Consider the following 26,844-nt stretch of genomic DNA (forward strand, 5'->3'; position numbering starts at 1 on the left):
ATTTTCTCCAACCTAATTTTTTATTGGAATTTTGCTATTTCTGGCAATTTTCACACGTATTATCGATAGTTTTTATTATAATAATATATGTTATGAATATTTTAAGGATATGAAAATTAGTGTGGAGAAAGAGGACAAAAGTAAAAAGGTGATGGTTTAAAAATTATGATCCTATTATTTATATCTTTGCCGTAAATTCCGGTCATCTTTGACCGGTTGTATCTCAGGAACTACTCATCATAATTAAACGTTTTTTCTTTTAAAAGAAGCGTCCTGCCCCTGTTTTTCGAACACCATTTTTATAATTTAATTTAGTTTAATATTTCCCGAGATATTCTATTTGTTTATAAGCCAAAAAATTCTTTATAATTTTAAAATATTCCTGAGGCCGCTTAAATAGTTCAATTTCAATTCTGTAAAGTACATTAGATAGGTATAGTATATTTTTATGAAAAAATCATAGTTATTCTTATACACCATAATTATTGTCGTTATAATAGCCACCGTAAATTTTTAATTAACAATTCAATTGTTGCTAAATTGTCCGTTCAATTTCCATCGGCTTCTGGAATTATAATCTATACGAAAAGGGCTTTTACATTACCAAGTTATTTAATTATTGATTAACAATTACTTATCTAAAAGTTTAGTTGAAAATTAAAGATTTTGTTGGAAAAACCCGCTTTTTCCGGGGAAAGTTTTCATCGAAATAAATCGAAAAAAAACACGTCTCTATGCAGAATTTAATTGCGGTGAATTTTTATTTGAATGTTTTTGGTGTTAAGTTAAAATCTTTGGAGTTATAGAGCAAAAATTAAAAAAAACACGATTTTCGGGCGCCATTTTGTTTATAAAAAAAGTAGCACACTATCTGCGGACTTTGCATACCTATATTATTAATATATACAATCATTAGATTCGATTCCAGCAATAAAATTGCTGGTAAATAACTTTTCCCAAAAATGGCCTATTCTTCGATAATCAGCCCAGACTACATGTACCTACAAGCCGATGCAAGAATCTTAACATCGGAGTACAAATAGAGTTGTCACACTTAATCAAAAATTTTTAGTGGCGGAATTTTGTGCTGGTGAGTGTAGTTTATACTGCGAAACTGCATATAACACCAAATGACGCGGATATAGAAAGAGAGACGGATTTTTTTACTATAACGTGAAAAGTAGAAAATGGCGATTCCCCCTTTTAACAGTAAACGATTCAATTGCAGTGAAACATGACGGATCAAACAGGGAGCGTTTTTTGATAAATACTCCAGTCTTTTTTTTTTTGAGTGAATTTGATGGCCTTGGCCGAGCCAATTAGCCAGACATTTTGTTATTTTAAAAACAAACAAATTTGATTTTTCAATCAGAGGAATTTTTCTGTATTTCTAACTCTAAATACATAACAAACTATCTACAATTATTATCTAAATAATACTCTGTTTTGGTTGTTCATTTTTTTTTTGTAAATTTTTTTTTTGTATTTTTTTTGCATTTTTTTTTATATTGTTAATTTGTTTTTTTTATTAATTTTTTTGTTATTTTTTATAAATTGTTTTTTTTACTACGCTAAGACGTAAACCCGATTCAGCCTCGCGGAGGTTTACATCTTCTTAGTTTTTTTTTGCATTTTTTTCTGTTTTTTTTTCTTTTCTTTTTCTCTTTTTTTTGTTCTTTTCTTTTTTCAATTATAATATACAATAATTACTTAAATCTACAGGATTTAAAACAAAATAACAACAAAACAAACATGTTTGTTTTGTTTTAACAAACATGCCTGCTTTGTTTTAACAAAATTTCTAAATACAGAGTAAATTTTATTGCTACAATCTATATTTAAGTTATATCTATAAGTTATATCTATAAGTTATATCTATAAGTTATATCTACAATCTATATTGCTACAATCTATATCCAGTGCTTAAGATTTAAGTAAGTTGTTATTATAAAATAACCTTTATATTTACAGTTCAATTTTGATAAGTCTTGGACAAGAAGAAGGAAAATTATGAAAACTCACGCTGTGACGAAATAATTTTCTTGGATTTCATTCAAACCTACCCTGTATATAAGATTGATTCATTCACTATACTGTTTTCTCATTACATCTTGATATATCGACTCGCTTCAAAATTACGAATTGTTGAATAAAGTATTCATTTTGGAAATAGTTATGGAGCAATTAACAAAAACATAAATAGACAATAATTGGATAAGAAAAAAATAAACCAATTTGTTAATATTGGTGTTGTCCCCCTATCTTGCACCACAGCTACCATCCTCCAAGGCATTCTACAAATTAGCATTCGAATATATCCCTGGGGATGTTATTCCATTCCTCCATAAACGCTACACCACCTCAATTGTTGCTTGTAGGTGATATTTTGTGGATTCTTATAAGTCTACCTAGATAGTTCCACACCTGCTCAATAGGATTTGTTTCCAGGGAGCATACTGACCAATTTAATTTCTCTATTCCAAATTCAATTAGGCAATTTTGTAACACATGTGGTCTCACATTGTTTTGCATGATAATAAAACCGTTGCCTATAAAGTGTGAATATGAGGCGAAGTGTGAATACTTGGTGAGTTAAAATGCTATTAATGTATTTATGTGCTGTCACTACTTCATCCGTAATAAAATACAGATCAATGCAAGAAATATCTCCATTATTAGATGATATATTCATGGAGGATTTCGCACACAACACACATAAACACTACAAACAACCCACAGCATGGTGGAGATATATAGATGATGTGTTCTCCGTTTGGTCTTACTTACCAGAGGCATTGAATAAATTTCTGATGGATATACAGGGTGTCCCGAAAAGATTGGTCATAAATTATACCACAGATTCTGGGGTCAAAAATAGGTAGATTGAACCTCACTTACCTATATACAATACATAGTGCACACAAAAAAAGTTACAGCCCTTTGAAGTTACAAAATTAAAATCGATTTTTTTTCATATATCGAAAACCCTGAGATTTTTTATTGAAAATAGACATGTGGCATTTTTATGGCAGCAACATCTTAAAAAAAAATTAAAGTGAAATTTGTGCACCCCATAAAACTTTTATGGGGGTTTTGTTCCCTTAACCGCCCCCCTCCCAAACTTTTGTGTATGTTCCAATTAAATTATTATTGTGGCACCATTAGTTAAACACAATGCTTTTAAAACTTTTTTGCCTCTTAGAACTTTGTCGATAAGCCAGTGTTTATCGAGATATTTTGAATATTTGTCGAATCCACCATATAGTTGTATATGGTTAAATACGATTATAGCGACCTGTTAATAATCTGAAAAGGACATCGCACACATCTTATGGAAAATATAATGTCACTCAATTTCAATAAAATTTTTACGAATAGATTCGATTTAAATTAACGGTCAAATCTTATTATTGCGCCAACTCTTAATTATGATTAATTACGGCGCAAATTCCAATTAAAGTTTATCGAAATCACATTTTTGGAGTCAGTAAAAGTGTCAGTTACAATCACTATTGCTCTGGGTGCTATTCAAAAGAGCTTAAACCCCGCTGGGTCTAAGCGGATTAGTGAAACTAATCCGCTGATTTATGGAGTAGTGACAATTTGGGTGTTTTAAAATATTTTTTCTCTCTCTAACTTATGTAGGTACCCATTTGATTTCAGATTTATTTATATCAATTTCTGCTCTTATTATTGAAAATATAGAGTTGGCGCAATGATAAGATTTGACCGTTAATTGAAAACGCATCTATTCGTATAAATTTTATTGAATTTGAGTGACATTATATTTTCCATAAGATGTATGCATATAATTTATATTTTTAGGTATATTTTGAAAAAGAAGCTACGTCTCATAAAAGGTGACTTATGAAAAAAAGATTAAGAGGCAAAAGTTTTAACTAATGGTACCACAATAATAGTTTAATTGGAACGTACACAAACATTTAGGAGGTTTAAAGGAACAAAATCCCCATAAAACTTTTACGTAAATATATTAAAAAAAAGCTGCATCTCGATAAAAACAGGCTTATCGAAAAAATACTAGGAGGCAAAAAAGTTTTAAAAGTGTTGTGTTTAACTAATGGTAAGACAATAAGGAATTAATGGGAACGTACACAAAAGTTTGGGGGGGGGGGTTGGAACAAAATCTCCATAATTTTTTTATGGGGTGGACAAATTTCACTATAATTTTGTTTTAAGATGTTCCTGCCATAAGAATGATACATGTCCATTTTCAATAAAAAATCTCTAATAGTTTTCGATACATTAAAAAAAATCGATTTTCATTTTGTAACTTCAAAGGGTTGTAACTTTTTTTATGTGCACATTTGTACTAAGGTAAGTTAGGTTCAATCGAACTATTTTTGACCCCAGAATGTGTGGTATAATTTATGACCAATCTTTTCGGGAAACCCTGTATATTTAGCTTTTTTACAGTCCTTTTAGGCCCAGAGCTTTGTTATTTTCCATAGCTTTCTGTTACTTGTCAACTTCTTCCAGTCTGTTGATATCATATCGCCGCCGCCTACGAAAAGTATAACTCCGAAAAATGCCGGTAAGAGTAGAACTTTCAATGAACGCCGGCGGAGAATATTATTTTTGATTATATGATTGTGAAAATTATAATCCCTAATAAAGTGTTAGCGAAAAAATTTATTTTTTGAGGAGTATCAGCAGAAAACATCATTTTGTTTTTGGGTCCATGAAAATTATAATTACTAAAAGTTCTCAGAAATAATTGTTTTCGTCGGCAGACACAGAAACAGAAAGGGAAAAAATTGTTTTCATCAGCATCTATTATGAACTTAATCTTTTCGTTATAAATATTTTGGTTATAATCTTCGCGGACACGCATATAAAAAATAATTGTATCGCCAACACTTATCAAAGAGTTATTATGTTCTCTGGAAATGTATTAGGAATCACATTAATCATAGGTACCAGCGATATATCATCAATAAAAAAAAGAATTCATCAAATTCACCATGGAACAAGAAAAAAAAATAATTCACTTCCCTTTCTGGACGTGCTAATTACAGAAGGGGACACAGGATATGCAACCCCAAAGTCTATGGAAAACCAACCCACAACAACAGACATTTACATTACCACTCCAACCACAGCATAAACATCAAAAAAGGAATGATCAAATCCCTATATGTTAGAACCTGAAACACCTGCTCCAAAGAAAATGCATTTCAGGAAGAACAAAACATGGTAACAAAGGTTTTTACTAAAAATGACTACCTGTTGACATTTATAAACAAGGAATTCCACAAGATTGAAGAAAATAAACAACAAAACAACTCAAGTATTCCAGAGACACTCACAAGAAGGGACTCAAAGATGACAACAATACCATAATATGTACAAGGCTTATCAAAAAAATTGAAACGGGTAGGAAACAAGTACAACATCACAAGAACATTCCAAACAACCAACACCCTGAGATCTATTCTCTCCAAAACCAAACCTAACAACAAACAAGAAAGATTTAAAAACTGCATCTATAAAATACAAGAGAATGCAACAATTTCTACTTGGGAGAAACAGCAAGACCATTAAACGTCAGGGTTAACGAACATGAAATATACATCAAGAACAGACACTTCGAGAAATCCCAGATATAGTATTTTTACTACAAAAGCGATATTACGTAGGTCAAAATTTTTGACGTAAGAGAACTGTCAAAACATTAGAATGTGACTTTTCATTATTGTCATGTTTATTATAAACATGGCAATAATGAGAAGTCACATTCTAACGTTTTGACAGTTCTCTTACGTCAAAAATTTTGACCTACGTAATATCACTTTCGTAGTAAAAATACTATATGCAAATATGCCTAGGACATCAAGCACATATTACAATCAAAAGATGCATCAATAATCATGAAAGAAACATACATGAAAAAGAGAAAAGTCAAAGGAGCAGCCCTCATTCTATTTAATCAAAAAAAAGTGTGTAGCACACCCATCAAAAAAATGGCTTTGGTTGCCAATACTAAAAGAAGAAGTTAACAAGAACATACCAACCATGGTGGAGTAAAGATGACACAAACAAAATTACACAAAATATCACACAAAAACAGTCAGAATTTGATATCCCTAGGCCTAGGCTAATAACACCACCCTAAAAAATTTATTTTTTCAACCACACACTTGCTGTGGCCTACAAGATCTAGCCAAATGTGACAATTTTTGAAAAGACATACATACCTTAATAAAATTAGGTTATATATCTTCAAAGTTTTTTTAAATAGTCTTTTTTGAGAATGACTTACAGAGTGGAGGTGGAAACGTCAAAAATGTAATTTTCATAAGAATCAATAATTGTGGGCATACAAACATAACACTTAAATCTTATACCGCATTTATACTCAGTCCTGTTGGACAGGGAATTTGGCAGGGAAGTGGGCAGCGTGAATGTGTAAATAGCTCACTCGTGCTGCTCATGCTACTGCCATTGAACCTCAAAAGTCGGTTTTCGAGATGGAAGTCAAAGGAGCGGCAAGTGAGTAAGGGAGCAAGACAATGCTGTTGTCACATTCCATTCTTGTGAGTCATTCTGTTGTCACATTCCATTCTTGTGAGTCATTCGAGGACATTGGCCAGGAACTGATGTGAACACCTCACTCGTGTCGATATCGTATTTCTGATATCCTATTTTGGGCAATATTTCTGTCAGCGGCAGCAGCAGTAGCAATAGCTGAGTATAAATCCTCCGGCATTAAATTTGTTCCATTTATCATTTCTTGTATCTGTTATCTTTGTAATTTTATCCTTCTTATATGTCCCTAACATTCCAATCAATATTGTCAAAACTAAACAAAACTATAGCTAGTCTTATCAAAAAACAAGCTGCTGATGCAATAAGCTCAATTAAAAAATAATTCTGATTTATCAAATTTCAACAAATCTTCTCAAGGTTCAAACCTTCTTTGTATTATAATGAAGAGGTAATTTAAAACAGTTGCTGATAATATTTGTAATGAGCTCATTCCTGACTTATCACCACTAATTGTGATAATTTGCAATTTTATACAGATGAAAATAACAAAGGAGGTACAAAGTTTTTTCCATGTTGTTATATTTTGTTGAGGTAATTTATCAAATGTTTTCTATTATTTATTTATATCACAATTTAGATTAAGTAGAGACACACCTAGCAGAAAATACAAAAAGGAACAATTTCAAAACATGTTTGTTACAAAGTATTACCTATGCATAAAAATAAATAATATTTTTCAAGTTCTATTTTTAGTTTCTTGATATTATTAAAAGGTACAATGCCTCCATGTAAACAAGCCTGGAAAATATTATTTCTATAAAAAAATGAATATTTATGTGAATATGCCATAGATTTTCAAACAATCATTATTGAACATAAAAAAATGTAATAATGTTACTTAAAAATAATATTTGATTTGATATTTGTGTATATGGGTCATTGATGGTTTACTAGGTATAGAATTAATAACGTCATCTTGAAACAGTATTAGACCAATCTGGTTCAAATTTAGCACACTGGCATTTAGTGATAATGGCCCCATGGTCTTTCGATGCCATCGGCACAGACAAATAACTTACTTTTGTATATCGTCAGCCTCAAGTGAATGACATCTTTCGAATAATCCCCAGCGAAAGGGTTAATTGTATACCCTTAAAAAACTAACCCAAGATAATTCATCTTGCACTTGTTGTATCTAAAATAACCAACCAGAGATATCTCATTTTGAGCTATTTAGTGGGAAATTATGCGATTTATTTTGTTCTTTCAAGCTGGGCTATTACATTTCATACCTTTGGCTTTTAAGGCTAAACCCTCTAGGTCTGGATTCCGCGCATGAAAAAAAAGTTGATTAATAGCAAGCTGAAAATTTGTTAATAGCTTAAGGGTGTCTAGTCGGACAAACTTTGACATATGGGAACACTGGAAGTTTTAATTGTGGAACAGGTTAAAAATTTGGAACGGTCAGACCACGAAAACGGCACATGTATTTTGTCCGACAGAACAGACTTAAACTCTCCGAACAGAGATTAAACTCTCATGCAAAAATCAGACTGCTATTTATCACCAAATGGACGTTTTAATGAGTGGAACATGTAGAATATGTCAAATGACAGGAATTATGACAGGTGATAAATAGCAGTCTGATTTTTGCATGAGAGTTTAATCTCTGTTCAGAGAGTTTAAGTCTATTCTGTCGGACAAAATAAATGTGCCGTTTTCGTGGTCTGACCGTTCCAAATTTTTAACCTGTTCCACAATTAAAACTGCCCCTGTTCCAGTGTTCCCATATATCAATGTTTATCCGACTAGACACCCTTAAGCTATAAACAAATTTTCAGCTTGCTATTAATCAACTTTTTTTTCATATGCGGGATCCAGACCTACTCCAGTGGATGGACAAAATTAAATTACATGGTATTTCCATATGCTTGACTCGTTACAGGACTCGTTCGTCCACTGGAGGGTTAATGTAGTTGCTGCATTATCAATAATTACTATGTAATGGGTAAATATACATTTGTTATCCTGTCCGTCCACTGGAGGTTTAATAGAATTGCTGCATTATCAATAATTACTACGTAATGGGTAAATATACATTTGTTATCCTGAATTAGCTGTAAGACTAATTCAAAATTAACAAGTAACAGCTACCTTGTCATTATTGCTATACAGTGATGAGCATGCTAATAACCGGCAAAATAACGCAAAAGATGGAAAACATAATACCTACATTGTGAAACAAAAAGGGATAAAACTAGTGGAGGTGGAAATGATCATTATAAACGTATAAATTAACATTACATTACATAGTTTCCCACCTTTAGACGTCTGCGACAGAAGTATTTTATAAAATTCTACTGTCACACTGACAGTGTAGTTGTCATACTCCTCTGATACATCTAAAGATACTAGTTTCATCTTTCTTTGTTTCGCAATGTATAATGTTTTCCATCTTTTGCGCTATATTGGCGGTTTAGTGTGCTCATCACTGTATAATTCTCCCAAACAACAAAGACAACCATTGTGAGTAAACAAACACTATAAGGTAAAATAATTATTTTTAATATCCTAAATAGTACTTAGAAAACACCATTAAACAAACAACGTCACAGCATAGAAAATTCAGTATTTGTTCACATCATTTCAAAACAAAACAAAAATTCAGTGCATAAATAATAACAATGAAATCATGTTCAATGCTTTGTGATATATTATAAGCGTACTTGCATAAAAAAGACGCTCTTCAATGTAAAAAACTTGGATATAATTATAAAAAATATGTAATTAATCAATTAGCAGTCCCAAAAAGAGTAAGTATGTACAAAAAGATGATCGTCTTTTGGTAAAACAGAAGGACAGCCATCAATTCTGATGTATCTTATTATGTTATCAAAAAACCTTTAGATGATATGAATTTAAAACTAATAAAACTGAAGCATATGTGGGTAAAATTAAGAAATTTATGTCCATTCATTATGAAATGTATTCTACAAGAAAATGGCGTCGTCCAACATAATTATCTCGGTTTGAAGCAACTCAAGAATATTTTACATCGATCAATCGAGGAGTGAAAATATACATATTTTGAGAGACTTACCAATTAATTTTTATTTCTAGATTATCCCAAATTAAACAAAAATGACAGGGCTACCCATAACAACAATCGACATATAAACTCACGTCACGTGACACTAATAATTTGACAATGACAAATTATCGGTCATAGACGTCATAGAACATAAAAAAGTAAATTGCATAGCCAGCCAATTTTTAGCGAATTTAAATTTCCTCTCCCTTAAATATTTGATTGATAAAAATGCTTTATTTATTTTTAATTAAAAACACTTCTTAATTATTTTTCGACCTACCTCATTATTTTATAAGGAGCTTTTATCTGATATATCAAAATAATAATTAATATCCAAACTGGAACATGAAGTAAAAACCACTTCTATGTAAAAGGTATATTTACTAAAAATTTTTTTAGAATCCCAATGGATTCAATAAAATGAGTTCATCAGAACGTTTTCAAACCTATCGGTCCATCATCAGTGAATCTAAAATCAAATAAGTAATCCCACTATTAAAATTGAAAAGATGGTTGAAATTGTGAAAGTTAAAAATGTGGTTATGATTACTTACTTGAATACTTGCAAAATAGCCCCAGAACCAAACAATGGTTGTGATTATAAATAAATCTACATTATGTTGAAATAAATTTAAAATGGCTAACGCCGATGTTCAGGGATTAAACCTCTGGGAACATGGTTATTTCAACATAATGTAGATTTATTTATAATCACAACCATTGTTTGGTTCTGGGGCTATTTTGCAAGTATTCAAGTAAGTAATCATAACCACATTTTTAACTTTCACAATTTCAACCATCTTTTCAATTTTAATAGTGGGATTACTTATTTGATTTTAGATTCACTGATGATGGACCGATAGGTTTGAAAACGTTCTGATGAACTCATTTTATTAAATCCATTGGGATTCTAAAAAAAAATTTTAGTAAATATACCTTTTACATAGAAGTGGTTTTTACTTCATGTTCCAGTTTGTTTAACTATAAGGTATACAGCCAATCCAGGGAACTACCCCTTTTTAGAATAATTAATATCTTGGAGCCAGTCAAATAAAAATTATTTTCTGTTTTCTGACAGCAGAAAAATGTATTTTGAACTAAATAAATTATATAAGTTCTTCTGTTTTCTCAATTAATTTAATTCGAAAGTTTCTGTTTCGAGATTTCTCTTAAATGAATTTATTCTAAACTAAACTCTTTTAAAATATTTTTATTATATCACATTTATAATTAGTGTATTTGGTGTACTAATGGCTGTGTCTGTGTCCATTATCTAAGTCAAGGGGTCAAGGTAATAATATTTTATATTAATATAAATCTTTCAAATTGAATACATACTTCCCACTATTATACATATCTACAAATCGGCCCTCTATTCGACATCTTAACAGTGTTGCCACAGCCAGTCAACCGGGCTGTTTTAACAGCGGAAATAATACTTTAATAAAAAAGAAGATAGATAAAAATTTATTGGTCAAAAGCGTTTTGATGTTCTGTGTCAAAAATTCAAAAATTTAAAGAGGTTAGTCGTTAGTATGATAGTCTGATAGTCTGATGTGAGATGTGATAAAAGTTAACAAAAAATTATTAAAATAGAGGTTTTTGAAACAAGTTATACAATGTTTACTCCTTCAAAATATAATTATACGCCTAAAACACCAAAGAGACGAATAACAACATTGTCTTCTGCTTCTGATACTGAAAAAGATCCCGTAAAAGTTTACTCTAGACTAATTCCTAATAATAATGTTGATTCAACCACATGTATGGAAATTACGTCTCCACAAGAATTGTGCATTTCGAATGAGTCTAAAGGCATTAGAAAAAATACATTTTATAAATTTAAACATATCTTTCCATCACATTCCACTCAAAAAGAAGTATTTGATCATATTGGTTACCCAGTTGTAGAAGATTTATTAAATGGAAAAAACGGTCTCTTATTTGCATATGGAGTAACAGGATCTGGTAAAACTTACACCTTAACAGGTGATCCAAATAACCCGGGAATAATACCTAGGTCTATTAATACTATATTTAATTCAATTGAAGGATTTCAGACCAATAAATATTTAATCAAAACTGATAAACTTAATAGCTTTGAGGTGCAATCCGAAGATGAAGCGAAGAAGGAGCAGATATTAGAAAATAAAATGTCAATGAAGATTCCTAAAAAGGGGAAAAAAGCTGATAATTTGGCAGCCCCATTTTTTCACAATGATGATACCAAAATTTCAAATTTAAACAAAAGTCGTCAGTATGCTGTATTTGTTTCTTACATAGAAATATACAATAATAATGTATATGATCTTTTGGATGATGCTAGTGCAGGAAAAATTCTACAGAATAAAATTTTGAGAGAAGATGTGAATCACAATATGTACGTTAATGGAGTAGTTGAAATAGAAGTTAAGTCAGCACAAGAAGCTTTTGAGTTGTTGGTAACAGGCCAGAAGAAAAAGAAAACAGCTTATACAAATCTTAACTCAGAATCCAGCAGGAGTCATTCCGTTTTTAATTTAAGAATTGTACAGTTAGAAAAACTAAATACTTCCAATAATGATATAACTTCAATAGATCAAAAGAGGAATATAGTCATATCTAATTTGAGTCTCACTGATTTAGCAGGTTCCGAAAGGAGTAATAGGACTCAGAATACTGGTGCCAGGTAAGTGTTTTTATTTTCAAATAAAATATTTTATTGATTGTAGAAAAAAGTATTTATTCACAAGTAATAAATATTTGGAGCTAAATAAATGTAAAGTGAAAGATGACGCTAATAATTAACAAAAAAACGCAACCCAACTATTTACAAAAAAAAATATATATGTAACCTTATTATTTTAGCCCGATCAGGGAACACAAAATTTTACATTTTCTCAGGGGTGAAAAATATATGTTCTGAAAAAGTCTGAAATTGTATAAAATGACTAATTTTAAGTAACTTTTGTTCTATAGAGTTTTTTCACTAAGTTAAAACTGTTCAAGTTATTTGCTAGTGAATATGTTCATTTTTAACCAAAAAAAAACATGTTTTTGGATGGTTTTTCGCCAAATAACTCAAAAAGTGAGTATTTTAGCGAAAAAAATATTCTTTGCAAAAATATAGCTTATAAAAATTGAAAAATTTGGTGTATGCATGAGGTCTGTAGACCCAGTAGAATCAGAGTTGTAGCTAGTGAAAAGTAGGTTCTTCTTCGTCAAATTTCAAATCGAATATTTCAATTTGAAATAACCCAAAAACGGAGCTCTTTTCGGGGGAAATTCATTACAACTTTTTTAAAGTGTTTAAAAAAAGATTTATTTTTGTTTTCTAAAAAAACTTCTAACATTAAAAGTAAGTGATTTACGCTCAAAATTAAAACGGGATAATACCCGAGGGTTGGCTGTATATCATCTAGTTAAATAAAATTAACATGAAGTAAAACTCCCTAGTGTAGTTGGTATATTTAATAAACATTCTTTAAAAATCCAAACGGATTACGTTCAAAATGTTTTCTGACTTATCAGTCCATCACCAGTGAACCTAAAAGTAAGTAATCTCACTTAGTAAAAATTGAAAAAGGGTGAAATTTTGAATGTTAAAAAATTGAAAAGTGTGGTTAGATTACTTACTCTCTGTCCTTGCTAAATAGCCACAATGCCAAACACTGGTCAAGATATATGTTCTAACTACATGGTGAAATTTGTTAAATAATTTGGCTTACATTGGATGCCAACGGATTATTACTAGGTACATGATGCTCTACTCCATTATTTAAGAGATTTTTTATGAATAGGTCTACATTGAACTACGGTTAGTCTGTCAATGATTTAGAAAGAAGTTGAAATACTTCAAATGTCGCTCAAATTACGCTCAAAATATTTCTGGTCTTTTTTATTTTCGTTAAAAAAATCGCGAAAATCACCCCCTAATTAGCTTCCCAAATAAAATTAATCATTACCGCTTCACAAGTTGCTTTACTTATGTATTGTTTATATTATCTATAAGTTTCATTGGTTCAAAGTGCTCATTGGGTTCATAAAAATTGGGTTTAAAATAAAACATTTTTTTTAATTTTGAAAAAAATGGAATTTTTTATGGAATTAACTTAAAAATTATTAGCAATACCAAAAATCTCAAAGAGTAATAAAATGTTTGTTTTGCTTTTCTGAATATTTTCGATTTTTTGTTTTCTTGTTAGACAAAAATTGGTTATGCTGTGGCTGTTCAAAATTTTCCTAAACTTGTGATTAGTTACTTGTTCAAGCCATTTTAACTACAACTTTTTCAAAAATAAGCACTTTGAACCGATGAAACTTACAGATCATATAAATAATATATAAGCAAAGTAATTTGCCAAGTAGTAATGATAAAATTTATTTGTGATGCTAATTAGGGGGTGATTTTCGCGATTTTTTTCCAAAAAATAAAAGGGACCAACAATATTTTGAGCGTAACTCACTTACTTTTAATGTTAAAAGTTTTTTTAAAAAACAAAAATAAACCTTTTTTTAAACACTTTAAAAAAGGTAAAATGAATTTTCCCCAAAAAGTGCTCCGTTTTTGGGTTATTTCACATTGAAATATTCAATTTGTAATTTGACTAAGAAGAACCTACTTTTCATTAGCTACAACCTACAACTCTGCTTCTACGGGATCTACTGACCTCATGCATACACCATTTTTTTTTAAATTTTTTATAAGCTATATTTTTGTTAAGAATATTTTTTGCAATAAAATACTGACTTTTGAGTTAAGTATCTCCGAAAAAAAAATTTATAAAAACATGTTTTTATTTGTTAAAAATGAACATATTCACTCGCAAATAACTCGAAAAGTATTGACTTAGCAAAAAAACTCTATAGAACAAAAGTTGTTTAGAATTAGCCATTTTATCCAATTCCGGTCATATTTTGAATGTATATTTTTCACCTTCAAGAGGGGGTATTCCCCTCCATTTTTGTAAAATGGAGGGGATGTAGAATTGTAAACTTTTTCTTATATAATAATTTTTTTTTTTTTTTTTTTTCGTGGAATTTATGGCTTTGGTGAGGACCAATTAGCCAGACTATGTTAGATTGTATAAATAGTTTGTGTAAATTGTTTCATAGTATCAAACTTGAGCATGATGTATTCATTTGTTTTGTTAGTAATATGTAGCATTAGTAAAGTGTAAGGTGTTTAATTTTTTTTTCCTTCCGCGCTAGAGCATCAACCCGGTTCAACGCCGCGGAGGTTTTAGCCCTCTTTGTGTGTATGTTTTTATTTTTTTTTTGTTTTCTTTTTTTTTTTTTGTTTTCTTTTTTTTGTTTTTTTTTTGTTTTCTTTTTTTTGTTTTTTTTTTGTTTTTTTTTTTTTGTTTTTTTTTTGTTTTTTTTTGTTTTTTTTTTGGTTTTTTTTAATTGGTTCATTTTTTTACTTGGTTTATTTTTTTTATTATTTTTTTTTATTTTTTTTGTATTCACCTTTTTTTTTCCTTTAATGTTTTACATTTAGTTTGTTTTGCAGAATTGCTTACAAAATTGGTTAGTAATTTTACAATTTTAGTTTACAGTTTATGATGTGTTGATGAAGTACATAAAGTATATTATTATTTCCTGAAAAAATAATACAATTTAGGTCTATTGGAAGGTTTATCTTGTAGTGAATTAAGTTTTTATATAGATTATTAATGTTTACAATATTTATTGGACATTCAAGTAAAACATGTACCAATGTACCCATTTTACCACAACTACACAGTGGATCGTCTGTAATTTTTATTTTGTGCTTATAATAAGGTGTTAGTGCATGGTTTGCATGTATTCGATTTATTGTGGCGACAAAGTTTCTGTTTGGTATTTTGTGAAACCATGGTTTTCTGGGGATCCTTGGCTGGTGTTTACAAAAGTTTGTTCCAGTTGTTGATGCACTGTATAGGTTTTGCCACATCTCATTTATTTTGTTCCTTTGATTTAAGAATAAATCGGACGGGGGTAGTTTAAGATTTAGTTCTTCTCCTGATGTTGGAGCTGTTTTTGCTAAGGCATCCACCATTTCATTACCTGTTATGCCTGCGTGTCCCTTTACCCATAGATATATGACGACTTTATTCTTGATGTGTATCTCATTATGTAAATACAGGATTTTTGCTTCAATATGATTAACTGATCTATTTATTTTAACATTTTTAAGTTTATCTACTGCACTTTTGCTGTCCGTACATATTATAAAGTTGTCGTGGTTAGAGCCGAGTACGTATTTCATAGCTTGCACTATTGCTGTTAGTTCTGCAGTGTATATGGAAGCTTCCTTTGGTAAAATAAATTTTTTGTCAGTATTTTCCTCAAAATGGTAAAAGGCACAACTGGTATATTCTTTTGACTTTGATCCATCAGTGAATATAGAATCATAGTTTGGCCAGTATTTGTTTTTTGTTTCGTTGAACTTTGTTTGATTGATACTTGCTACTTCTTCACTTTCAAAATAGTAGGTTCTAATTTCACGTGAAAAAATTTGTTCAGGTGAGTAAATTAAAACTGGAGGGAGTTGGTTGGAATAGAGTATATCTGTAATGTCAACTATTTCTGAGAAAGATTCTACTATGAGGGGGGTTTTCTTGAAGTGCCAGTATCTATGGGTCAAAACTTGAACTGTTAGTGACTGTACACTATTGAGGTAAGAAGTTTTTTTTGAAATGGTTTTTATCATGAATTTTCTGCTCAATAGTTGTCTTCTTAGTTTAAGAGGAGGTTCCACGGCTTCAGCTTGTATAATGTTTATGGGCGTTGACTTAAGATATCCCAGGCAAACTCTTAAGCATTTATTTTGTTGTATCTCGATTTTATTTAGATGTGTATCTGCTGCTGTTCCATAGAGTTGACTTCCATAATCCATTATTGATCGTACCATTGTTTTGTAGAATAGTAAAGCCGTATTTGGGTCTGCTCCCCACTTTGCTCTACAAAACGCTCTTAGGATATTTATAGAATGACTTGTTTTTTTGATAATTTGGTGGATACAGTCCTTCCATAATAGTTTTCTATCTAGATGCAGACCAAGATATTTTACAGAGTTACTAATACAGAGTTTATATTTTCCTATTGTTAATTGTCTTTGATAGTTGTTTCTGTTTCTAGAGAAAATACATATATTGGTTTTGGACTCGGATATGGAAAGTCCCATGTTGTCTAGGTATTTTTGGATTTTTATAAATTCAGTGTTGATATTTTCTATACATTTGTCCTCTGATTTGCTACTGGTGTAAATAACAACATCATCAGCGTATTGAATAATTTTAGACTTTTGTGATATAACATTTTCTATATCCATTGTGTACAGGCTGTAGAGGATTGGGCTCAGGATACTACCTTGTGGTAATCCAGATCTACATATTCTTGATTCCGAAATTTCTTGATTTATCTTTAAGGAAACTGATCGATTAGAGTAAGCTGATTTTATGAAGTTGGCAAAGGAGGTTGGTAGACCAATATTGATGAGCTTCTCTTCTAGTATATTTATTTGAACATTATCATATGCTGAAGTTATATCCAAAAATGTGGCCAAAGTGCTGTATTTGTGTGTGAATCCTAGATAGATGTCATTTACTAGTATCGTTAGGGGTTCCAAGGAAGATCTTCCCTTTCTAAAAGCATATTGTGAGTCAGGTAATATTTTTTCATTTTCTAGCCAATATTCAAGCCTGTTCTTTATCATTCTTTCCATGGTTTTAAATATACACGATGATAAAGCTATGGGTCTATATGAATCTGCATTTCCATTCTGTTTTCCAGGTTTTTTGATAGGTACTATGATGTATTCTTTCCACATCGGTGGAAAAGGAATCCTATTTATCCAAATCGAATTGAACAATTCCAACAGGGCTTTCTTATGGTCTAAGGGCATTTTATGCAACATATTATATGAAATGTTATCCGCCCCGGGAGATTTATTATTTGTTGATTTAATGCAATGATCGAGTTCCCATAATTGAAATAACGATTGTAGGAAAGAAGTGTTCCTATTTACAGTAGCTATTTGTTGAGTAATGTTGTTTTCGACCCATGGAGGTGAGATTTTTGTGTGGAATTCGCTTATCCAGTCTTCTTTGGGGTCCATTAGGGGTTTATTCGCTTGTTTTCGGTTTTTATATCGGTTTACTTTGTTCCACACTTCTTTAATTGGTGTATTTTGATTTAGATTTTGGCAGTAATTTATCCAACTTTTTTTCTTAGTTTCTTTAAAAGTTTTTTTAGCTACTGCATCAAGTCTTTTATATTCTGTTAGATTATTAAGATTTGGAGCCTGTGTGTAGGTTAAGAAAGCTTGTTTTCTTGCTTTAGCAGCTATGTTACAGGTTTCGTTCCACCAGTTCTTTGAGCAATGATTTCTATTTTGTGCGTTTGATTTTCGTAACGGAATTGCTTTGTCGGCAGCTTTGTTAATATTGTCGATAATGCCCATTAGTGATGATTTTGGTTCTGTTGCTTCAAGGGTAGCGGTGTATACATCCCAATTAGCAGCCTTGAGTCTCCATATATTATGTTTTGTCTGTTTAATTTGCGCAGGTGGGATATTCCTTCCAAATTGTATGTGTATTGGTAAGTGATTAGAGCCATAAGGTTCTTCTAAAGTACACCACGTAATTAGTTGTGTCAGATCCTGTGTACAGAGGGTCAAGTCTACAGCTGACTTCTTATTGTTTGCTAATGTAGGTGATCCGTCGTTTATAATTACTAGGTTGCATTGTTCGATAGCTTCCAAAAGAATTTTGCCATAGATATCGTCATATCCATCGTTCCATGCCAAACTATGTGCGTTAAAGTCGCCCCCAATTATGAATGGTTTTGGAATTTGTTCCAAAAAGTTAATCCACTGTTGTAATGATATTCTAGTTCTCGGTTTAAGGTATACTGAAACAAAGTAAATTTTTTTATGTATATATGGAAAATTTACCGAGATACAAGTATGCTCAAAGTTGATTGTAGTTGGAATTGAGACTTCTTGGTATATTAAGTCTGATTTTAATAAAATGGCAGAGCCGCCGTACCCGTCGTCCCGGTCACAGCGAATATTGTTGAAGCCTTTAAAATTATAGTATTTTTCTGCTTTAAACCATGTTTCCGATAGAAGTGCAACGGAGTAGTTGCCCCTATCTAGTAGATATTCTAAGTTATTTTTATTAGAAACTGCCGAGCGGCAGTTCCATTGAAGGATATTTATTGCATGGTTGAGGTCTGAGAATGTGATGACGTGTTTCCATTTATAGTTAATTTGACTAAGTTTTCGAGTTCTTCCTTATTTATGTTTATACTTTTTGTTACTAAAACTTTTGTGACAATTTCTATAACTAATTCTAATATTGAATTTATCATGCTCAAGTCTGCAGGAGATGCAACTGGATTATTATTAATATTTCCCTTATAGTTAATGCTGTCTAATATTCCTCCCGTAGGTAATTGAGATCTAGGGGAAGATATAATTTCATTATGCAAAATTAATGTTGGATCTGGACTATTTGGTCTCTGTCTTTTGAATGTTCGAGAATTTGTACTATTTGAATTATTATTGTAGAATATATTATTAGTTGACATTTTGTTAATTGGATTTGATGGGAATTGGGTGGGTGTATAATTATTGGGATTTAATGGAGGGAAAGTTTTGAGGCAGGAGAGGTTTGTAGTTTGTTCCGTATTTATGGATGTTACTTTTGCATAGGAGTTTCTGGGGAACTGTTTGTTTGCGTCTTGATAACTAATATTATTGGAAGACATAGCGTCTTTAATAAGTTTTTGACGCTGAAATTCTTGACACGCGCTTAAATTTGTAGTAAAATGATCCCCCGAACAGTTAAAACATTTTGGAGTGAGATCGGTCTTTTTACAATCTTTTGAGTTGTGGGATTCTTGACATTTATCGCACCTAGCCTTGCTCTTACACTGCCCACCTGTATGTCCAAATCGAAGACAATTAAAGCATAATAGCACCTTTTGTTTGTATGGTTCGACTTCCTTTAGTACCTTGTTGATTGTTATATATTTTGGTAGCACTTGTGACTTAAAACTAACTACGCATGTTTTTGTTGGAATGTATTGAGTACCGTTTTCATCTACTTGTCTTCGATTTAATCTTGTGACTTGAAGGACTTCAAATTTACAGTGTAAATCGTACATTTTTATTCTGTTTTTAACATACTCTACTGAAAATTCTGTGGAAATATCTTTTATTACGCCCTGTCTAACTAAAAGAAACTTAGGAATGTATATGTCTAGATTATTTTTTATAAATATTGCTTCATTTTTTTTAGATATGATATAGTTAGCCGATTTATAATCTTTAAATTTTATACGTATTTTATTTCTTCCTACTGCGTCAATGCTTACAATTTTTTCATCAATTTCTTTAAAATTTGTGATAATAATGTCACCTATCCTTAACGCGTTTAATCTGCCTTTAAAATCGGGTGAATTATTTTCTAAATACGCGTAAAAAGGTCCTAGGTCGTTTTGTCGGTAAAGAAATTCCTCCCTTTTTGTTCCTACTTCTTTGTTAATGTTATTTGTTATTGAAGTGTGTACATTAGCAAAGTCATTATCGATAATGGGTTTATTATTAACAAGTTTTGTGGTACTTATCTGTGTAACTGGAACAAGATTTTGGAATCCTAATAGCTCCTCCTTTGAAGATGTTGCATGTTCTGTATCCATTTGTGTTTCTAAAACATTTTTATCGGGGGCGTCGCCCCCGCTAACTGCACTCATAACTTTTTAATGTTTTTATTCCGATTTCGCTTTTTTATTTGGTGTAATTAATTTACTTTTAAAGTTCACAAAATATTTATTTAAATATCTAATTTATAGACACCGGTTTTAAAAAACAAGCTTCTTTCCTACGCACGTCTGACTACCACGACGAATGGAAGCTAAGTGTATATAATAATTAATAATAGACAATTTCAACTATCTATTCCCAAATTTTCATGCTTCCTTTATTTTTTTTGGGGTCACATTGTTCTTTGATCAGGCTATTACAGCCAATACAGCAATTTGTATTATTAAAGAAAAAATTCATGCACCTTAATTTAGGAGAGAAAAGCAGTAATGATTCTAGCTGAAAAAGTCATGCAGAATTAAATGCTTAACCAAGAATTTGAAAAAAATACCAAATACCCTATCTATACATTGTGAAGCAGATAAAGGGCTAATTAGAAATATCTCGAGAACTAAAGGTAACTGAATCCTGAAAATTTGAATTAAGGGATTTTGAAGAGTGAACTGTTTAATAAAAATATTTTCATCTATTTACTACTTCCAGTTATACAGGAAGTTGCTTATAACTTTGTTTTTTTTTTAATGGAACACCCTGTTTATTATTACATTTTTGGATTCTTCTCGATGTCTTCTTTCTTAAAATATAAGGTTTTGTAATATTATACATATACAGGGTAGTTTAAAAGATAAATAGGTATTTTTATTAATTTTGCAGCAATATTCACACCCTGTAGAATTGTACTGATTTGACATCAAAAACTGTATTTATGTTCAAATGATTTTTAATATAGTCTACTGTTGTTAAAAATTATTAACCCTAGAAAAATAGTCTGCATAAAATTGACGGATGCATTTTCAAAGTATTGCTCTCTCTTTCAAAATAGCGCGAATCCGTCGCTGAGTGTTTAGGACATCTAAGTTGTCGCTAGGAGCTTCCAGAAAACGTAGCTGTTGCTGTGGTGTTACCCATTTTACGTGACTTAAGATTTTGATTTATATAATAATTATATTATTTTTATGTAGCTTTATTTTCCTATTATTATTTATTTTTTAATACAAAATGCCATTATTATAGTAAAAAATAATGTTCCCAAATTTTGTGAATTTATAATAAAAGTTTAGATTTTTTTTAATAAATAAATATAATAGAAATAAATTATGTATTTGTATTATTTGAAGACCTAAGTGGAAGAAGGGGGTATGTTACAAAGCCTACCTTTTGAGATATGAACAGTTAAAGTTTTTATTCCTCTACTTTTATCATGAAAATATTTTTTGCGTTATTTGACTTTATTTATATTGCTATAAGCATTCCTTTACATATAATGTTGATAATTTGTTTTTATGCAAATAGATACTCGTTTTTCGAATTTTGAAGATTTGCAAATTTTTGACCTCTTTGATAATTCAAAATTTAAAAGTTACCTTCGCCAAAAAATTTCCAATATATTTATTTACAATTTACTTAAAAATATGCTAATCCAAATATTTTTGGAAAGTGGGATAAGTTACAAATATGTATAATTTTATATAGTAAGTACTGCAATTCACTACAACAAACTGTTCATAAATTCTCTTATTACCACTAATTTCTGCCTCAAATGAACGGATTTCTCTTGTCTTAAAATAATCAAAACATATTGTCGAAACACTATGACACAAGAGAGAATGTCAAGTAAACCAAAAAAAAAAACAAAACATTCTCCTATGATGATTTAAGCCTTTTAATTAGATGGTATACCTATATGAGGAGACAAAAAAATCTTGCTGACCCTGTCTCTAAGGCCACGAGCTACCACTGGAAAACATACAATATACTATCTAGTAATCTAGTTGGTTATGACTTTGACACTAAATTTAAACATTTGCTTTGATTAAACATTGTTATATTTTTATAGTTCTAGTTGCTTTGTTACCATTACTATGAATTTTTCTATTGAGGAACTGATTAATATGGTTTTTGTGCTAGGAGAGTATAACAAAAATGTGCTACTGGCAATAAGAATTTATCATAGGCAATTTCCTGATAGATCACAACCAACAATAGAAACTTTTTAAAAATTACTATAGAACAATTTCAAAGGACTCAACACTTAGATTACGAGAAATCTGGTTGAACAAAATCTATTGTAAATGATTAAAATGAATTAAATGTAATTCTTAGTGATACTTAGAATCTGCATATTAGTATGAATGTTCTCATAATCTAAGTGTCTAGTCCGTTGAAATCGTTCTAGTAAACTTTAAAAAGTTTCTCTTCTTGGGTGTCGTCTATCAGGGAATTGCTGATGATAAATTCTTTTTGCTAGTAGCAAATTTTTGTTACATGCACTATTCTAAAATAATAACCATACTAGTCAGTTCCCCATTAGAAAAATTCATATTACTAATGGTAACAAAGTAACTGGAACTATAAAAATAGTATAATGTCAAATGTTTAAGCAAGTTTAGTGTGAAAGTCATAGCCAACTATAGCACATTTCAAACATGCTGTTCAGTGTACAAGCATAGCCCCATGTGAAGTAAATGAGAATTTTCTGACAATGTTGCCGCTCTTCACGGTAGCGGCCGTGAAAGGTAGTATTAGGCAGATACTTGTAGACGATTATCGCTGTTAACTGCTGTGGAATACTAAAGCAGGATTTATTTGTGATAATTCACAGAATGTCAAACCCGCTTGCAATATACAACCATCCTAATTCTAATGTTTGAAACGGATAATAGGTAGAATATTGTATGTTTTTTTAAATATTTTACGCACCAACAATCTTGACCACATAGGCATTTTGGTATCTCAAACAATATTAATCAATTAAGGATCAGTCTAGATCAGGGTTGGGCAAAGTTTTTTTAGTATGGGCCACAAAATGTTTTTGGTCTATTACCGAGGGCCGCAATATTTTTTACCTTAACATGTCCGAATTTTCAACTTTTTACTTATTTTGTTTAGGGTGGGTGGTATGGTTTGAAATTAATATTTCAATCACATTTTTGTGAATTTTGTTTGAAACTATGATAGAAGCATTTTATTTTTAAATAAAATAGACATATTTAGTACAAATCGAAGAATATTCAAAAAAACTTTCAAGACCAAATATTGAAAAATAAGCCAACGGTGGCAAATTTTTAAAGACAACTCAAAAAATGGATTTTGCAGTAGACATCAGAACTCATTATTGGATCTTATGAAACAAAAAATTCAAAAATATTTTATTAGTTTATGAGTTTAACTATTTTGATATACGATCATGTTGACGATTTCTGGCTAATTGTAAAAATTTTTTGTAAAGGGTGAAAATCAACATATTTGTTATTAATAATCAAAAAATAAGCATAAAACAAAAAAATATCTCGACAGCGTTATCCACCTCACGAAATGTCTAAAAAAAACTATGAAACATTTCAGGTAAATCTGTCAAGTAGCATTTGATTTTAGTTTGATTGATGTCCAACGCCTTTGGCGGTTAAATAAAACCGGTTAATAAAATCAGTTTTGAGAAAAACGCGTTTATGATTTTGACAACTTTTATTTTCATTTTCTTTTTTGTCTGTCAAATCGTAGAGTGATGCACACCGGAAAATGTTTTTGAATCGTGTAGTTATTTACAAAAAAAAAAAGAACGGCTGTTGAATGTTTCTCACTACGCTCAAGCTGCTGCAAAGTGAGTGAAAGGTAGGAATATTAAACATGTTATTCCGGTAATTTTACTCCGGTCAAACACATGAACACAAACGGTTTATGAAACACATTATTTATTATGTACAAACTTACAATAATATTTATTAAAATACGAAAAACGAACCTTACGAACGTAGGCGCAAAATTACGGTCCAATGCTTTTTAAATGCATTCATTTTTTTTCGAATCCTGAGCAAACTAATAAGTATTTTTAAAAAATTTAAACGCAGAAGGAAAGATTACATTATTACAGAGGGCCGAAAGTATCTAAAAACTTCTGTTATGTTTATTCAATTGTAATAAGTTAAAGGGGTGAAAAAGGAGAGAAAATTTAGTGTGATTTTTAATTTTAAATATATCATTCAAAATAAACTTTTTGTTTATTCTTAGGGACTTTCGGCCCTCGGTAATAATGATAGGGGAGCCCAAGGGCGGAATTTTTGCAGTTACTCGAGCGCGTCAGATTATCATATGGGCAAAAACCTGGTACCCTGCAGTTGTACCTCTACCTTCAAAAATCTGACAATTTGAGCAGGGCGTAAGGAAATGGGCGAGTCAAAAAGTTAAAAAAGAGCGAATATTTCGCGAAATGAACGTCAGATCGAAAAACTAAAAATTACGTCGTCAATATTTTTCAAAAATGTATCGAATGGTACTAAACATGACCTCCCACGGAGAGGGGTGTCGGGTAAATTTAAAATTTTAAATAGAAACACCGCGATATTTTGCAAAATGAACATCAGATCGAAAACTGCAAAATACACTTTCAAAATGTTTTTGAAAAATCTATCGAATGGTACCAAACACGTCCCCCCACGGAGGTGGGGTGGGGGGTTAAAATCTTAAATGGGACCCCCAAATTTTTATTGCAGGTTTGGATTCTTTACGTAAAAATAAGCAACTTTTATTCGAAACATTTTTTCGAATTATGGATAAAGTCCCCACTAAAATGGAAAATTTAACTTAACTTCTTTTAGTTTTAGGATCTAATAATCACAACCCAATAGGTCCCCATAACGCTCGAGTGACTGCAAATTTAGCATACTTTGCTCCCCTACCATAATGTAATATTTTATTCTGCGTTTAAATTTTTCAAAAATATTTATTGGTTTTCTCAGGATTAAAAAAAAATTAATGCATTTAAAAAGCATTGGCCGAAATTTTGTGCCTATGCTCTTAATGGCTTTTATAAAGTTTTCGTTTAGTAGTTTTATGTCCTCGTTCATGATTCTTTTTATTTCGGGAGGAAATTTTGTAGTATTTATTCTAATTGTCTCTTCTAATAAGCCACCACCAATTGCGGTCCTCAATGGATTTTTATTAGTGTTCATTATTCAGAATGTTTGTTCACAAGGTAAGTCGAACTATAAATAATTTAGCTATTCGGACATTTGCAAAGGTTGATAAAATGCAAAAATATTGCAAAATTATAGTTAATCTATAAGTATATAGTTGAATGTAGACTAGTCCCGAATCAATTTGAACTGGAAACTAATCTTTGAGTTTTCTCAACATTACAATATTTGTTCCTCTTAAATTTGGCGCTTCGTCAGTTTTTACACTTACTAGCTGCTCACGGGTTAATTTAAAAATTTCCAAATAGTTCCTGACTACTTCAAAAATATCGTTTCCATTTGTTGAAATTTCATTGATTTTATTGGGGGAACCGACAAAACTCTGTGCCGGAAACCCAAATAATTACCCGCGTTATGTTGAAAATTTTCGGAAAAATCACCCGCTGCGAAAGTGTTGATTAATAGCTGCATTAACTATATTTAGATATTAATATTAGCAATAACTAAAAAAAAATCTTTAAATGAAAATAATCCACTTTTTTTTCGCGGGCCGCAAAAAAATGTCTAAAGTTAAGCATGCGGCCCGCGGGCCGCTCTTTGCCCACCCCTGGTCTAGATTAATATGTATTATTTTCAAAAAATTAGTTTTGATTGAACATTTTCTCGGCCAACCAAATAAAATTTCACTTAATTTTTGTTACAATAATTAATGTTTGGCTTAAATATTCACGAATACCTCAAGGACTAAAGCAATTAAAAAAACCCTAAAATATACTTTCATTAGAATACTAAAATACCCGTGTAGTATAATATGAACCCTCTGTATAAATCATAATTTAAATATGATGTTATTAACCTTTAGGGTATTGAACAGACATAAAAACAATAGTTTATAGTTTTGTATCACATGTTTAATATGAGTGAACTTGAACTATATTTGTTATGATTTAAATCGGTATAAAAACATGCTGAGCAATCAGTATGGGGAGATAGACAGATAATTATTATTTGTAGTAGTCAGTATTTAAGTAATGTGAAGGTAGGTCGTTACTGTTATATGTAAACACATTGTCATGGTTAATCGTTGATGGAGGTGATTGTAAATATAATGTATTTGAACCAAGAAAGAGAGTTTTAATTAGTTTGGACCTAGAAGGCATTAACGTCACACTATTTGCGACATGGCGTTCCTGTAAACTAATTGGAGAATCTTCTGTAAGGAACAAAGATGTCGGCACCAGCTTGGAAACGGAGACGGCGAAAACTGACCAGGACCCAGGAAGAATACAGACAACCCAGTGTAAAAAGACACAAGTGATAACATGTAAGTAAGAAATTTAGTCTATCTTTATTGAACATGCTTCCCTCGTTTTTTATATATACATATTATTATTGTACATTGAATATTTATCTTTGCTGATTTTTGAATAATTTATGAAGTGTCGATTTTTTTTAAGAATATCTATGAATTTTGAAACATGAAGTGATTTTTGAATTGAATATTTTTATCGAAGTTTATTATATATGCCATTATTGAA

General features: G+C 30.8%; 2 protein-coding genes across 3 annotated transcripts in view; one reads left to right on the plus strand and one right to left on the minus strand.

The window, feature by feature from the left end:
* LOC126878423 (mothers against decapentaplegic homolog 4) overlaps nt 1-9,725 on the minus strand; it is a 215,755-nt gene extending 206,030 nt beyond the window's left edge. For both annotated transcript variants that reach the window (XM_050646462.1, XM_050646468.1), the window contains exon 1: nt 9,611-9,725. The gene's annotated coding sequence lies outside the window, so the exon portion shown is untranslated. The remainder of the gene's footprint in view (nt 1-9,610) is intronic.
* A 1,301-nt stretch (nt 9,726-11,026) lies between these two features.
* LOC126881843 (kinesin-like protein KIF23) overlaps nt 11,027-26,844 on the plus strand; it is a 38,231-nt gene continuing 22,413 nt past the window's right edge. The window contains exon 1 of the mRNA XM_050646452.1: nt 11,027-12,269. Coding sequence (XP_050502409.1) covers nt 11,221-12,269 — 1,049 coding nt within the window. The 5' untranslated portion in view covers nt 11,027-11,220. The remainder of the gene's footprint in view (nt 12,270-26,844) is intronic.

The sequence above is a fragment of the Diabrotica virgifera genome, chromosome 1, assembly GCF_917563875.1.
Source record: "Diabrotica virgifera virgifera chromosome 1, PGI_DIABVI_V3a".
Classification (NCBI taxonomy): Eukaryota; Metazoa; Arthropoda; class Insecta; order Coleoptera; family Chrysomelidae; genus Diabrotica; species Diabrotica virgifera.